At 45.5% G+C, this 15,378-nt stretch overlaps 1 protein-coding gene across 15 annotated transcripts in view; it reads left to right on the top strand.

Annotated features, from left to right (window-relative positions):
* LOC107274944 (protein abrupt) overlaps positions 1-15,378 on the top strand; it is a 50,746-nt gene that overhangs the window by 8,386 nt on the left and 26,982 nt on the right. For 11 of the 15 annotated variants that reach the window (XR_001539573.2, XR_001539574.2, XM_015754568.2 and 8 more), the window contains 2 exons: positions 3,369-3,803; positions 4,343-5,008. Coding sequence is in view for 12 of the 15 variants with exons in the window: in XM_015754568.2 (XP_015610054.1) it covers positions 4,802-5,008 (207 nt within the window). In the remaining 3 variants the exon portion in view is untranslated. Of the gene's footprint in view, positions 1-1,539; positions 2,184-3,368; positions 3,804-4,342; positions 5,009-5,138; positions 5,299-15,378 lie in introns of those variants that run through there. The other 4 variants (XM_025079774.1, XM_025079775.1, XM_025079773.1 and 1 more) reach the window with 3 other exon arrangements.

The following is a 15,378-nucleotide window of genomic DNA, read 5'->3' as shown; positions in this document are numbered from 1 at the left end:
GGGGGGGGGGGGGGTTAAAAGTGTCGAAACGGAAGTGAGGAAGGGGATGATTCAGGGTGAAGATGGAACTAGTCCCCGATTATAACGGGTGAGATCGTTGACACGGATTTATTTGTATCTGCGATAATTAAGTGATATCAACCCCACCCCACCCTCCCCTTTCACCTTCTGCATCCATAAAGTTTTTACCCGCGCGAGCGACACAAAGGTGAAAGGCACAAAGGTGCCACCGACCATTATAACTATCCGAATGATCGTCATTTAATTACCCACCGAGTGGATTCGTATGTTTCCTTATTATAATGATAGATAGACGTTCGATGGGTCCTACGTCGTCATTGCTTTCCGATATAATGGCTATAGGTGGCAGCAAGTAGCCAGTGGCAACAGTGCAACGCGGGCTACGTATATATAGGTATACCAAACATTGGTCACACGTGTTATAGGTGGGACAGAGCGAGAGAGACGTATGCGATTTAACACGTGTGGAGAGAGGGAGCGAACGAATGAATACGAGCGAGAATGCGTAAGCAGAGTCAAAGAAACACGCACGAATAAATATCCATGTAAGAATCGAATACATATATATATATATATATATATATATATATGTATATGTATATATATATATATAGCGGCAAGAAGTAAAAAGCCGCGTACGCGCATGCGTAAACTATTTGCGGCTCGTGAGTTTCTCGACGGTGCGTCTTTATTCTCCGTCACATTGCCAGGCTTTGTTTCCACTGTTGCCAGAGGGAGGGAAAAACGGGGAAAAAAAAATAAAACTAGCGGAGACGAGGTTAAGAAACTAAAACGTATTGCTTCTGCTATGTTGGCATTACGATTCTATCTTTGGCTAGAGCTAATGTATAATAATGGCGACGATGCATGGTAGCGAACAAATTTTTTTTATTTTTTTTATTTTTTTCAACGATGAATTTCCCCGAACTCGTTTATTCGTATTGCTCGTAATCGTACTTGGGGTCTGGTCCCGTTAATAGGACGAACGGACGAATATCCTATAGTCTGATACTTATAACGCGTAGCTCCTACTCTTGTACTGTGATTCACGTGGTGTACGTGCCTTGCGCGTTATTTTGATTTTTCACAGGGTTTTTACGCGGGATGTTTCGTAGGTAGTCACTTAGTGATACTCTGCCTCGAGGCATTTTATAATAATGGCTGGTTCCTTAAATATATGTGTGTAATGGATTTCCGTGAATTCGAATGTTGTTATTACGATTACACTTATATATATGTATATATATATATATCGCGTCATTCATTGACTTTACTAATAAGCAAGTACAGTCATACCATGGAATTAGGTGTATGACGCTAAAGACACTAAAATTTGTTCAAGTAATTTTCGATCGAGGTGAAAAGTTTTGAAATTCAAAATTACCGCCAAAAATTTATAATGTAATTTTACTTTCAATGGAAATATATATATATATATATATATATATATATATATATGACTGACTTTATGTCTCATGACGAGGAGCGATCGATCAGTCAAATATTCAGGGACAGCTCGTTCATTCATACTGACACAATGGAATCTCTTTCCACACATGACATGATTCGCGCGCGACACGGCAGGCACGCCTCACGGATCCACATATGTAGACATTCGAGAGTGATTTTATGGCACACGACACTCGTGCGTAATATGGGAACGATATGACTGTTTGGAATAGGATGGATGCTCATATGTGGAATTTTGAAAAAAAAATATATAAGCACACATGTATACATATAGGTATGGCCGTACGGTTTTTTTTCTGTGTGTTTAACGTACGTAGACATATGTATATATATATATATGTTGCATACCGATAGTCCGAAGTTTCCATACCTATGAGCGTATACTGTACACGCATTAACGGAGCACGTGTGGACTAAGGGAAGACACGCATGTGTGACGGGGTAGGGGAGGTGGGACGTGCGCGCACGCGTAACTCGGCTCGAAGCGCGTACGTTGGCTCGGATTAAACATTTATAAATAGTGCTCGGTGTGCGCGTTTACGCGGAAGTGCCACTGTATGTTCGTGGGCAGCCCTGAACAAAATAACACGTACGCTTTCGCGAGGATTATCCGGTTACGTTGTTTTTTCGCGGATTCTCTAACGCTCTATTTTGAATCGGCGACGAAAATCGCGCTCGTGATTCGAAATTACGTAGGTCGATGCAGATATATTTAATATTGGCTGAGTATTGGGTATAGTGCTCAGGAACGTATGTACGCGAGGGCGGGGGGGTTGTTTTGTAAAAAAAAAATTTTGTTTGTCATTTCGCAGGGTCCGGACCTTAAGGCTTATTTATAGACGGCGGATTCCTATCTTATCGTCGCTCGTGCTGCTTAAGCGAGAAACAAATTTACCAGCGGGGCTGGGAGGTTTGTCCTTGTCACGTGACTTTTTTTTCGTACACGCGCACTTCTGGGTAATTTTGTAATCGTAGGTTCCCTACTGTATCGACGTTCGTGCTTCGGGTGGTTTTTAAGCGCAGTGGTCGACGGGTTGGTTTAGGATGGTCCTAGGGTAGGTTTCTTTTGCTCCCACAAAAGAATTGCTGGAAGGATGCTCGTAAAACGGGAGCAATCCATGGCCGCAAGATCGTAAAGGAAATCCCATTGTTTCATGAATAATTTTAAGATAGCCCAGTTCCCGGGGAGAGGGTGGTGGGTGGGCTAGAGGAAATAAAATGGCACTGGTAATAGTTGATAACGTGAAATTCTGTATCATTGTGCAGTGCGCTATGCCATTTCTTGGTTGGGATGTTATTATTATTTGATACCGATAAGGACGTCTCGTTTGTTCAATCGGACGAGACTGGATTCTCATAGGTCACAGTAGACACGGGGATGTTTATTTGGTGATCTTCGGCGTTGCCTTACAAGGGTGGATTTTCAACGAGCATTTATTTATATCACGAATGGTTTCGGGTGAAGTACTTTTTTTTTCCTCCTCTATAATTCAGTCCTTGGGGATGACGGTGTGATAGATGATGAAGATCCAGGATTTATGCATTTTGGGAGGGGGGTCAGTGATACCAGGACGATAGATATTGTTCGATCTGCCGTATGTATAGTATCGTTTCAAGGTCGATGATTTGGCTGAATCGTTACCGTAGGGGAGAAGCAGATCGTTAGGTCCCATCGGGAGTCTTCGTGGACGCGGTCGTTCCCTGGAGATCAGATTAGGTAGTCGAAACGGAAACGAGGCCGAGGCACGAATTCCGTAGGAGTCAGTAGGGGTTGCGGGAAAAGGGGTTAGAGGGTGGGTGGGAGGTAGGCAGAGCCCAAGACAGGGCGAAGGTAATAAGAGAAACAGTGGTGACCAGCCGATGTCCTTGAATTGCAGAAACGGAAGGAACCAGGCGGGCGGAGTGAAAAGGGAACGGCGGACAGGTTGATGAGGGACAAACTGGTGCGGATGATCAAGAGCAGTGGGCATGGGATACCCGGCGCGGAGGTAGAAGTGGATCAAGAATAACCTGGTGCTGGCGAAGTCGAAGTGGTTCCATGAACTATCCGAGGATCACGGTATGACCGGTTCCTGCTGGCTGGAAAAGGAACGAAGGAACTGGACTGCTGGTGCACTTGTGAGAGTGGAGATAGCAAGTCGGCTATTGAGACTCGCTGAGTAGACGGTGAAGGTGGGACGCGAGTGGGAACTGTGGACGGGGTGCACGGGAAGAGCGAGGAGGACGGAAATACGGAAAAGGAAAATAGAAGAGCGAAGAGGGACAACCCAGGGTGGAATACTATGCTCTGCCGGCATTAATCCAATAATCCGGTAATCCTACAGTCGGGTTTTTAATGGGAGGACGAACTACGGCGAAGACCGCCATAAACGGGGAACCCCCGTTTCATGTAGTGAGGAATAGAGGGGCCGGTATACGGTGTGGAGGTTGGGAGAGGGAGTGTTTAGGAGAGTGAGAGTGCGTGCGTGTGTGTGTGTGTGTGTGTGTGAGAGAGAGAGAGAGAGAGAGAGAGAGAGAGAAAAGTTAAGAAAGAGGGTAAAGGGAAGGGTACCAGAAAGCTCTAGCCACGACGGGTGTCGTAAACCGCTCCGAAATCGATAAAATAAGACGCGAAAGAATCTTTTATTGAGCGGCCCTTGGTGGTTGCGTGCACACGCCCTCTCTCTCTCTCTCTCTCTCTCTATTTCTCTCTTATTCTCTCATTCTCTTTTCATGCCCACTCCCAACTACCACCGACATCGGAGCACCTCTATCCCTTACTGCTGCATACCTCCCCCCTCTCTCTCTTTCTCTCTTTACTTCTACCAATGAAAACCCCATCCCGACTCACCCCGATGCTGCATTGTTCCAGGCACAATTGAGGTCCCATTGTCTACCGGGCGCCATCTTGTTGTCGCTCAAAGCGCCGACCGAGCGGCTCCCCGACACCCTCTGATAATGACTCGGGTCCGCGATCTCCTGCTTCTTAGGCCTGACACGACCTTTCACCTTACTTCACCTGGTCGATCCTAAACCATCGACAACCCCCTGCGCGCCTTCGTGCTCCTGGACATCACGGACGCATCAGCATCCTCCTGCAGCCTGGACCTGGACCGGAGAACCTGACCGCCCCGGTTAAAAGACTCTACCTTCGGAACCTCTAGGACTTGTTGAGCCTGATCAGTCGCCTCGCTCCTTTTCCGGTTATCCTGGAGGCTGGTCGCGCTCTGCTCGACCTGGGAGGTCAAGTGAGAGTGCGCCAGGGTGTGCCCGAGTGAGCACGATAGCACCTCTGGTGCCGGCGGCCTGGGGTCCCGGGGGGACGGGCGCCATGGCGGCCTCCTCATCCTCGTCGAGTGGCGAGCAGCAGTACTCCCTGCGATGGAACGACTTCCACTCGAGCATCCTTAGCTCCTTCCGGCATCTGCGGGACGAGGAAGACTTCGTCGACGTCACCCTGGCCTGCGACAGTAGCAGCTTCACCGCGCACAAGGTCGTCCTCTCCGCGTGCAGTCCCTACTTCCGAAGATTACTCAAGGTGAGTCTCCACTTTTTGATCCTTCTGCTCGATATTTCTTTAAACAGCTTCTTTTTTTTTCATTTAAAATAATGACGTTTCGTCAAGAACAGCCGATTGAGCCCGTGCCGCCTGGTCGCTTCCGTCGACGTTCAAGACCGTCAATTGGGCTAGGTGCTCTTACGGCCGGATGCAAATCACTCCGAGAAAGGGCGGATAGCAACGAAAGGATTTCGTGAACCTAGTTGCGCCGTGAGGGTAGATAGATCCTGATAGACCACACGCCATTGCGTTGCCTGCGACAATTTTCGGTAATTTCGGTCGAATACATTTACATGCTAAAGTAACGACAGCAAAAACCACGGCAACCGGTTTCGATCGGCGATTTCGACGTTACACGCGCGATATTTCCTCCTTTTTTCCCCCCTACCTTATTTCTTCTTTTTTTATCGGCTACTATGCCAATATCCTTTTATTTTTCACTCCTTTTTCGATATACCGTGCGAAACCTTTACACGGACGCTTCAGTAGCCTTCTCCTTGCTTGCTTCCGTTCGGACCTCCGCGAAATTCTCTCTCTCTTGCGAATGTCAAATTCTTTCGGAGGATCCATCCTGACGGAAGCTGCTAATTGGACGCACGGGGGGTGCAGTCACCTAGACGTCTGCCAAGGACTTCCGGCCTTGATTTACATAATAATGCGCCGTTAGCACCACAGCCTATGGGGTTTTCGGGCCGACCAACCAGAGGTGAACCATCGATCACTCGGTCATGTCACTATGTCACCAGAGCCTATTCTCATCTCTCTTCCACGTTCCTCTTCTCCCCACTATCTCTCTCTCTCTCTCCCCCTCTCTCCCTCTCTCTCTCTCCCTCTCTCTCTCTCCCTCTCACGGCCCCTCATAGTCCTCGTCATGCCTCTATGCACGCCCTTCGAACCTGTTCTCTCCCGTTCCTGTCAACGCTCCTCACCTACCTGTCCCTGCTTCTTGGAGTCCTGTAAGAATCCTCACGTGGTGAGTCCATACGGATGACGTCATCAATTTCTATATTTTTTCTCCCTCTCATTATTCAGCGCAAGTGGCTTCAGTCGATTTTTTCAAATTTATGCATTATATAAAAAATTTTTTGTCATGTTCTTATTTCACCGTCCATTCGTTAAACGCGCAAGTGACGTAGTACGCGAAGTATATGAACCTAAGTTTTCAGGCGGCATTACGTGTGTCGCAAGGCAATAAAATTGATTTAGGGATCGTGTCTCTTGGTTCGCCTCCGAGTTCGGCTTCAATGTCGTGCGTCGAAATATTCGGGCATTCAAGCACGTAAATCCTCCTCTCCCCTGATTCTTGCCGCGACTTTCTAATTATCGTAAATAAACTAATTGATTAAGCACCTCGCTATTTAACCCGGATAAGTATTGCGCTCTTACGATATTTCGTCACGTTAATTTTGAATTTATATTGACTCATTTCGTTTTTACCGCCTCGAGACTTCTTCGCTCGTGCGTTCAAATTATTCGGTTTACGGATTTTCCCATATCTTCGTTTTTTTAAAATCGCTTTCTCGTATGAATCACGAGAATTCCGGGGGCGGATTGTCAATTATCACGATTGGTAATGATGTTTTCGTCAATGTAAACGTCCCGCGGTTCCGTAATTCGAGGCTTCTCGATCGGTCCTCACTAATTTCTTTGTAATCACCTACGAGCGTTTTTCGAATTGTCATAACGTGCGACGCACTTAAAAATTTACTCCTCGGAAATGAAGCGGCAAAGTTTTCGCTTATTGCTTCGGTTTTTGGAAAGTTTACTAGGGAAATCGCGATTTTAGGTCTTATCCCCTGGTGAATCAGTGCTTTCGTGTTGTAGGAGCTCCCTGTCTGCTTCATTGTGGTTCTCGCCATACTGTTTGACCTATTGTCACGTTGGGCGCGAGTTGCTGCTGCTAATGATAACTGGTCATGCCAACGGACGGTGAATCGATGCTGCTTCCATAACTAATTTTTGAATAGAAAAAATTTCAGTAACATTACGATAATGTTACTCCGCTTCGCGATTTATGTAAGGCAGGCTCATATGTATTCGTACGATTACTTGTGGCGGCGTTAATTTAAAACTTACCTACGTTCCTATACCGTATATCGATATTGACGATTCTAATTCTTAATCAAAGCAGTATTTACAAATTAGGCCGGCGATTCGGCGAGTCTCAGACTGCTCGGTTTGGGACCCCGTTCAGGATACACTCAGAGAGATGTCTATAGTAGTACAGTAGTATAGTAGTAACGACTATAGAAATTTCTCGGAGTGTAGTGCAAATAAATGCATGTATTGACTATGAGTTACGTGGACATTTTTATTTTTTTATTTTTTTTTATTTTTTAAATTTTTATTCCGAGTCTTATCCTTACCAGTAGAAATCACATTTTCAAAATTTTCAAAACATTATTCTCTGTGCACCGATTCAGTCGATAGTAATTTCTACTAATTCAATTAGTATAATTATCCTGATTCTCAGTCGTATACTTATAACTGTGACTTTCAGTGACATTTAACTGATAATCAGTAAATATTCACTGATTCGTGTTTAACAAGTATTAGAGAAATATACCAGATATACCCAGTGCTCGGTAAAAAAATATGTAGAAAGACGCGTAAACGGAGGGCAATCTCGCTTCGTTATCGTACAATGGTAATTTTACTATATCGCCTGAAAAGATGGCCGAGATTTGGGTGAACGGTCGTTTCTAAGAAGGCGGGACATCGCGTATGTGATGATTTACGAAGAATTTCGTCTCGTAAATGCTAATCGTCCTTCCCCGTGAGCCACCGGGGCAAAATAAAGTAGTACAGATAAAAGGTTCCCGCGGCCGTCATTAAAAAGAACAGAAATACCTGAAAACTGTAAAGTTCAGGAAAAAAAAAAAAAAAAAATTGAACCCTCATAAAAATTTAATTATATTCGCGAAATTGCGTCTTATCGGAACCATCGAACGAAACGAGATAACTAGAACGACAATGCATCATCAAGGATTCAGCCGAGTATTTAAAGGAAACTGCAGGTATACGTTACCTGGAATTGTTTTTAACCTTTCGAGAATCGCGCTAGCAGCCGCCAGAGAGAGAGAGAGAGAGAAAGAGAAATCCGTAGCGGATGCATGTATAATGGAGCGTTCCGGGATCGTGCGTGCCCGTCGCAATTTTTCACGAAACAATAAATATTTAAATCTCCCGCCTCTCGTTTCAAACATCGGATATAGATCACTGGCCGTGTATCGTTATCGCACACGGGGCATCTCTCCTTTAACCAGCAAACAAGACACCAGTGGTACGAGAGTATCGCGCACATGCGGCCGTACCGTACTGTAGCGTAAATGCGCTTCGGGATTGCGCAATCGATAAATAATGAATAACAAGCCCGATAACAATAACAATAACAGGCAGAAGAGATCGATCGTGGAAAAGAAGAAAAAAGAAAATCCTAAATACAGGCTCTACACTTTGCGAGCCCTCTCGTCCCAGCCTTCGGGGCCCTCTTGCGCAATCCCTGCCGGGTAACGCACCACTGCTCCATATTCTATATTTAAAATAGTGCGTACGGGGTGCCTAGATTGGTATGCGTATGTTGCGTGCGTGAACGAATGGGTCTCTCTCTCTCTCTCGTCTCTACATACGTGCCGGGCGCACATACGCCAAGGAGATGCCGCCCCCCCCCTCACGCACCGTACGTGCGGCTGACTGGCTGTTTTTAAATTTATCCTAATGCGTTTACACAAGAAATGCGTACGCACGCACGTCAGTGCGTTCGAGTATGTTGCTCGAGATATGCAGGTTATGCCTTTTCGAAATGATTACAGGAAACATTTTTTGTTTATATATATCATACATCATACTCGCACCTCATATCTTGTATCTGCCATATGGGTAAGTGCGCATCCCTATGGCACGTACCGATATATCCATAGGTGTAATGGTCCATTCATCCAATACCTTTTGGTTATCCGTAAAATGATACAAACGGACTGTATCGATCACCTTACTGGATGTCTAAACGAACGCAAGAGACCCCAGGTCCTCGGCCGAGCGAATAACAAGATCGTTTCTACATTCGATGGGATGAGTAACGAGGCGTGACGTAATCGTTTAAACCCGGCCTCGTGTGTAAATACGCCGGGCGAACGCGCGACCACGCACAAAATGTCCATTGTGTATTTTATAACGTGATTCCCCCTGGCTTTCTGCGCGGGACTTTCTGTCATCTGTTATTATCGTAAGTCCAAGTTTTATTGTTACTCGGCATCTTTATCTGTCGCTCGTCTTCGGCTCGCACGCGCAGCGCCGGCGGGCCCGACGCTGTTTCACATTCGTACCTTTACCCTGGGGTACAGCATGGCTGCGTAACGTTAACGGGAAAATCTTTTTCTTTTTTCCCTTCGACGCACCAACCAAACCAGAAGCCAAGACGTCCGACGCCTACGTCCTCTACTCGTATGGGCTCTCCGTGTCGTCTCTCTATACGTTCATATACGCTGGCTGGCGCACTTGCGTGAATGCGTACACGTGCCGACACTTACATACGTACTCCAGTTCAAAATAGGATCGGCCGGCGTGGCTAAGGAATGGCGGGCAACAGTCCTCCGTTAGATCGTGCGGCAGCGGCGACGTCTATCCTGGGTTCTAGTAATATAATAAATTCTACGTCGCTTTTCTCTTTCTCTATCCCTGCTGGCTCCGTGCTCTGTCTTCCTTGTCTGGCTCTAGCTCTATACGCATTATGCGTGCCGGTATGTATATGTGGGCTCGTTGCGCGGCGGTGGGTCGAGGGGGCGGGAGGAGCGCGCCTAGGGAATTTCCTAGGGACTATAAGCGATACACACGCTAATAACGGCGGGAGAGGCGGCGACGCATACTGCGCTAGCAAGACGCTACTATATATGTTACGATGTAATTCAAGAATTCGACTATCCAATCGCCGTGACAGTCGGGAGTCTTTGCTTCCGTCGGCCCTCGGAGTGGGGATGGACTCTTGTCTCTATTTATTTTGTACCATTCAGGCCTCTTCCTACGCCCACGTCGATCGACCATATCTGTACGGCGTGCTACTCGCGGGCAGACGCTGCTATTCTCTTTTTTTCTTTTATTTACTTCTCTTTTTTCTTTTTTGGCTATCGCGCAATCCACAGTGGCTCTTTGTTGTTGTTGTTTTTTTTTTCTTTTTCAACATTTTTCGTCTTTCACGCTGTACTTACTTGGTACCCAGGATAGGGTCGGTTTGGAAAAACGTAAAATTTTTGATTTCAGCCGTTTTTTGTCTTTTTTGTTTTCTTGTAAGTGTCAAGAATTTTTATTGATTTTTTAAATCGATCCTTCGAGTCTCCGTATGTCACTCGCAGGCTATGAATGAAATTGGACACGTGACCAATCGACCGTAACTTTTGGTAATTCCAGTACAGGATCGAATGACGAACGCTAATAGGATAGCGCTTGCAAGTTCTATTCAGGAAATACATAGCTGGATTAATTAGAGAGCGTCGTCTCCGTCACACACCCGCCTGCATGCGCGAGGACGTTAAGGATTACTAGCTGCGCTTTGGAATCCAAGAATTTCACTGGGAAATTTTGGTTAACGATTACACGAGATTCGATAATGGTCCGTACGTACACGTGGATCTCTATGTACATACCGCGTGGATTTCGTATATGTATATATGTATATACACACACGTGGACCAGTATCACATCTATGCCGAACGTTTCCTCTCGGATGAGACGCCGGGCGTCTATACGTACCTCGCGTTAGTTCTCTTCACGTCGAATAATAATCCTCGGGCGCTTACCGTTAGCCCGTGCATTTATAGCCACCGGTTATTTGCATATCGGATCTGTAAATTCTATCTGGCTTCAACTACGCCGATATCCCGAGTAAGTCAGGTCCCCTTTTACACGGCGTGTATACTGCATACAGTATACGTACACTGGTACACTGTCCGTCTCTCACTCTCGTTTCGATCAACCATTCTCTCTCTCTCTCTCTCTCTCTCTCTCTCTCTCTCTCTCTCTCTCTCTCCTTCCCAACTACTGCGAAGCCCGTCATTATCGTGAACGTGATTTATCCGTGAGAGGGATCGGGAACGAATACGCCGCCTCGAAGTCGTGATTAATACAACCGCTAGATTTATGGCGCTTCGGTCGTGGCTATTGGTTTTCATTCGTTCTCTACGGATATAGTCCTTTGCGAACCCGATTGCTCGGGATTGGCAAGAAACTCGAACGTCTAAGATTTCAAACCTCTTTTTGGCCTACGAACCGGTTGCAGGTACCGTCGAAAAAATAAATATGTTACCGGTGGGACTTACGTGGGATTATGAGAATAACGCTAATAACAATAATATAAACTTAAGGTTACCTCGTTACGATAAAATTTAATACCTTGTTCAGGTACTGGTTACGGACTATATATTCGTGTATCGTATTAGAAATTAATTATTAAACGTGTTTCGTTCGCGGACGTTTTCGACAGTTTCTAACGGTCTAGCGGCAGTCGGCATTGACTTACTCGTACGGGCTTGTCTTGTAAAATGGGTAGAAAAGGAAAAAAAAAAAGAAAAAATTTATAAAGATGAAAAAGGAGACGCTTCGGACTGTCGAGTTCTCACGGTGAGGATTCTTTGCCTCTCGGTTTGTCTCGCCGCCTATCTCGCTTACTTACACGTAGCTACGTAGAAACCCGCATTGGGAGTATTGTGCTGCGTGCGCAAAGCGCACGAACGTACTTTCCACGAGGCTGTACCCGAGTGTATTTTTATCAACGGAAGTTCGTTGCGGCCGTCGTCGTCGCGGCGCATTTCACATGGTCGTCACGTTGGTACGCAATGCGCGACATACGCGCGTTAGTGCGATCTTTGTACATTGGACAGGCGGGTGTCCGCGATGCGACGGATTCGTAGTGCGACTGCGCGGCGGGGGTATTTTGAGTGTGTTTAAAAAAGTATCCAGTGCGCATGCGCAGTAGGACCCTTCTCGATATCTCTTTTAAGCAGGCTGCCTTTAAGGGACGCCGGCTATTCAATTCTTAAGGGCCAGTACACACGTTGGCTACTGCTCGGTACTAGCTCCGTGTCTCTTTGCGAAGCCATGAATGCAGCTCAGTGCATAACCGGATCAGAAACCATGCAATCGTATCTACTTTTCTACTTACGCTTTATTTAAGGTGCTTCGGGGCACATGCGAGCGCAATGCCCGGCCGGGTACGACGCGTCGCTCGGTTATCCCGTGTATATACGTACTCGCCTTGAAGTTTCACCTCGATGACATTTAGGCGGTTCACGGGTATCTGATTTTTTATATTGACTTCCCTGGCTCGCTCTATGGTGTTTTATGGCCGACTTTCAACTCGACGACTTTATCTGGCCGTCTACCTATGTATAGGTGCACGTGCATCGGGACGTACTACATGGGCTGGCGCTGTCGGGACTCGCGGGTATCTGTGGCTGGTTACTTTTGTGCACCAGCCCACCGATCCCTGGTTAAATCGTGGGACTTTGCTGGGTTGCGAAATTCTTCTTTTTGGCCGCGCCGTTGTAATGGGACATTATTTGTGGGCTAATAACGTTAGAGACGTCCATGAGTCGCGGCTACTTAAGACCGGAATCCGATTACGGTCGCTTTCTAAAAAAAAATCGTTCTGTGGAAATAGGAGAAGCTAATCGACGGATATAGTAACAGTCCCGTATCGATTGATCGACTCGATCGACTGTTTAATCGGGATCGTTAATTAATCATAATTATGTGAAGTCTGGTTTAGCGGATCGAGGCAGTGTACAATATATAGATAAAAGGCTATATACACTTATGGTTCTGGTACACACGAGATTGAGTGCTGTGACGTAAGATTGGTTGATTAAAATTATAATAATCGATTTATATATCAATTTCACGGAGGCATTGTCGAATTAATTTTGTTTATACGCATTAGAACAATATCGTGATTAGTTTTATTATTTATCAGTAGATACGTATAGGTGAATTTGATATATAGCTATGCCGGGGTATATACTTTATACCTTATGGCTGGACGAACGTCCGGATAATTAATTATTGACCCGCTTTAATCGCATTAGTTCTAATTGGCAGGGAGCCGGGGCTGTCTCGAACTTGTTAATTGAATTGGTTAATTCGATGGAGGAATATGCAATTTTCTACTTTCTCTTGATTTCCCTGTGCTTTTTATTTTTATTATATATATATATATATATATATATGTATATATGTGTGTATACATATTAATTTTGTTCCTATTAAAAATTATAGTTTGTAACATTTTTTTCGTACGGGGTAAAAAAGTTTTGAAATATATTTTCCTCGAGTGTGATTTCCCTGTGCTTTTTATTTTTATTACGCTTTAATCGCATTAGTTCTAATTGGCAGGGAGCCGGGGCTGTCTCGAACTTGTTAATTGAATTGGTTAATTCGATGGAGGAATATGCAATTTTCTACTTTCTCTTGATTTCCCTGTGCTTTTTATTTTTATTATATATATATATATATATATATATGTATATATGTGTGTATACATATTAATTTTGTTCCTATTAAAAATTATAGTTTGTAACATTTTTTTCGTACGGGGTAAAAAAGTTTTGAAATATATTTTCCTCGAGTGTGTTTTCATGGGAAAAATCTTTGGTTGAGAGTCCAGACGTGTCTTCTTGGAAAGTTACACGGGCGATATACCGGCGAAGCTAGTCGATAATCTATAATCCCGGATTATCGGGGTGAATCGATAAACGAACCAGTTTTCTCTTGCCGGTCTTCACTACGTACCGAACGGTCTCGATTCTCTAATCGGTTTTGTGGAGCTATGAGAGGCAGCATGGCGGCTAGTTAGGGTGGTAGAATTATACATATATATGTATTCTGACGAAAAATCGAAACAGGGCAGAAACTACTGCAAAAAGTACCCGAGTGCAGCTAGCACGCTGTACAGCCGATTCTTCTTCGCTGTACAGACGCACCTTTACGTCACGTAAGGAAATCCGCAAAAGGATTCCAGAAGGGACGTACCAAGTGGAACCGACTAGAGCACAGACGAACGGACAAAAGTAGTGCCCTTCGAAGAACCAATAAGCTCCTCGGGAGGATTTACAATACTCGTATTACTGCGCCGCTAGAAAAGTCATGCCGTCTTCACTGTTCCTCAAATAATGACCTCGAAATAACACTAGAGTGACATCTGTGGCTCGATCGCCTTACCCGTGCGAGACGGATTCGCAAATATTTCGTAGATACCGGAGTCTTCCACCGATCGGCGATACGCGATACTCGGAGGTAAGCCTGTGAAAACGTTCAAACACGGACTGAAGATGACGTAACTTCCTTTAGCACGCTGGCCGCGCTGTCACTGCCGTAGCTCCGGGTGTCCAGTGGCCTCTGGTGGCGCTGAGGTTGCGGCCCTGTCCTCGACGATAGTGGCTGAGGTCCTGATGTCTTCGGTGGGTCTGGTAGGCTCTGCCTCCTCCGCTGGACCACTTACGGTGCCTCCACTCTGGGACACGCTGATCCTTCGGCACTATCGGTACCGGCGTTACGAAACGGGAGATAAGGTCAAGTCCATGCGCTGCTCCTTTCGGATGACCCCTCCTTACTCTTTTTCGGATGAGCTCGAAAATGGGCTGGAGTTGTCAGGTCGGCACGGCAACTCTACACGTTACCTGCCATAGGATCTTGCTGGTCCTCCTTTGGTGTGACGTCTTTTTGACGTGATCACTCGGTACCGATATCGTGGTCGTGACGTATGAATGATTTGCATTAGCCTATTGTCGAAAAATTGGACTTTGGAATTCCTGGCCGTGTACGGGCTAAGTTTCGGAAATGGGACGGAAATGCGTTTCGAAGTTGAAAAACGAAAGTTACCGTTTCGGGGACCTTTTCTCACGTATTTATATCGTCACAGTATATGTGTACACAAGTGCGATAAGAAAAATACGGAATGATTCAGTTAATTATAATTAATGGGACGCGAAGTCGCGCGACGTTTAGTAAATGTGTGTAAATTTTATTAAAAGTTCAATTTAAGGTAGTGACGTCACGAGGCTCATCTTAGAACAAGCGTGAAACAGGCTTAATGTGAATTCATCGAAAAAATCGTTAAATGCTATATCAAACTTTTAACGAAGTTCAGCTGACGTATGTCGATCGTGACGTGGGCAACGGGCTTAATGTTTTTCATTCGTAAATCATTGTCAACAAATTAATTACAGGTGATTTTTGATTTGTTCGATTTACGTGGGAGAAATTAGGGGTTGCGCTAATGACGTTAAACAATCATCCGGGAATCGCGTCTTCCAGACTTTCAGGATTTTTGCGAGCACGAGGGTTCCGAACCCCCCCCCCCC

The sequence above is a fragment of the Cephus cinctus genome, unplaced genomic scaffold (assembly GCF_000341935.2).
Source record: "Cephus cinctus unplaced genomic scaffold, Ccin1 Ccin1_scaffold0123, whole genome shotgun sequence".
NCBI lineage: Eukaryota > Metazoa > Arthropoda > Insecta > Hymenoptera > Cephidae > Cephus > Cephus cinctus.
The sequence above is the reverse complement of the archived record's forward strand: the minus strand, read 5'-3'. Positions and strand labels throughout refer to the sequence as shown.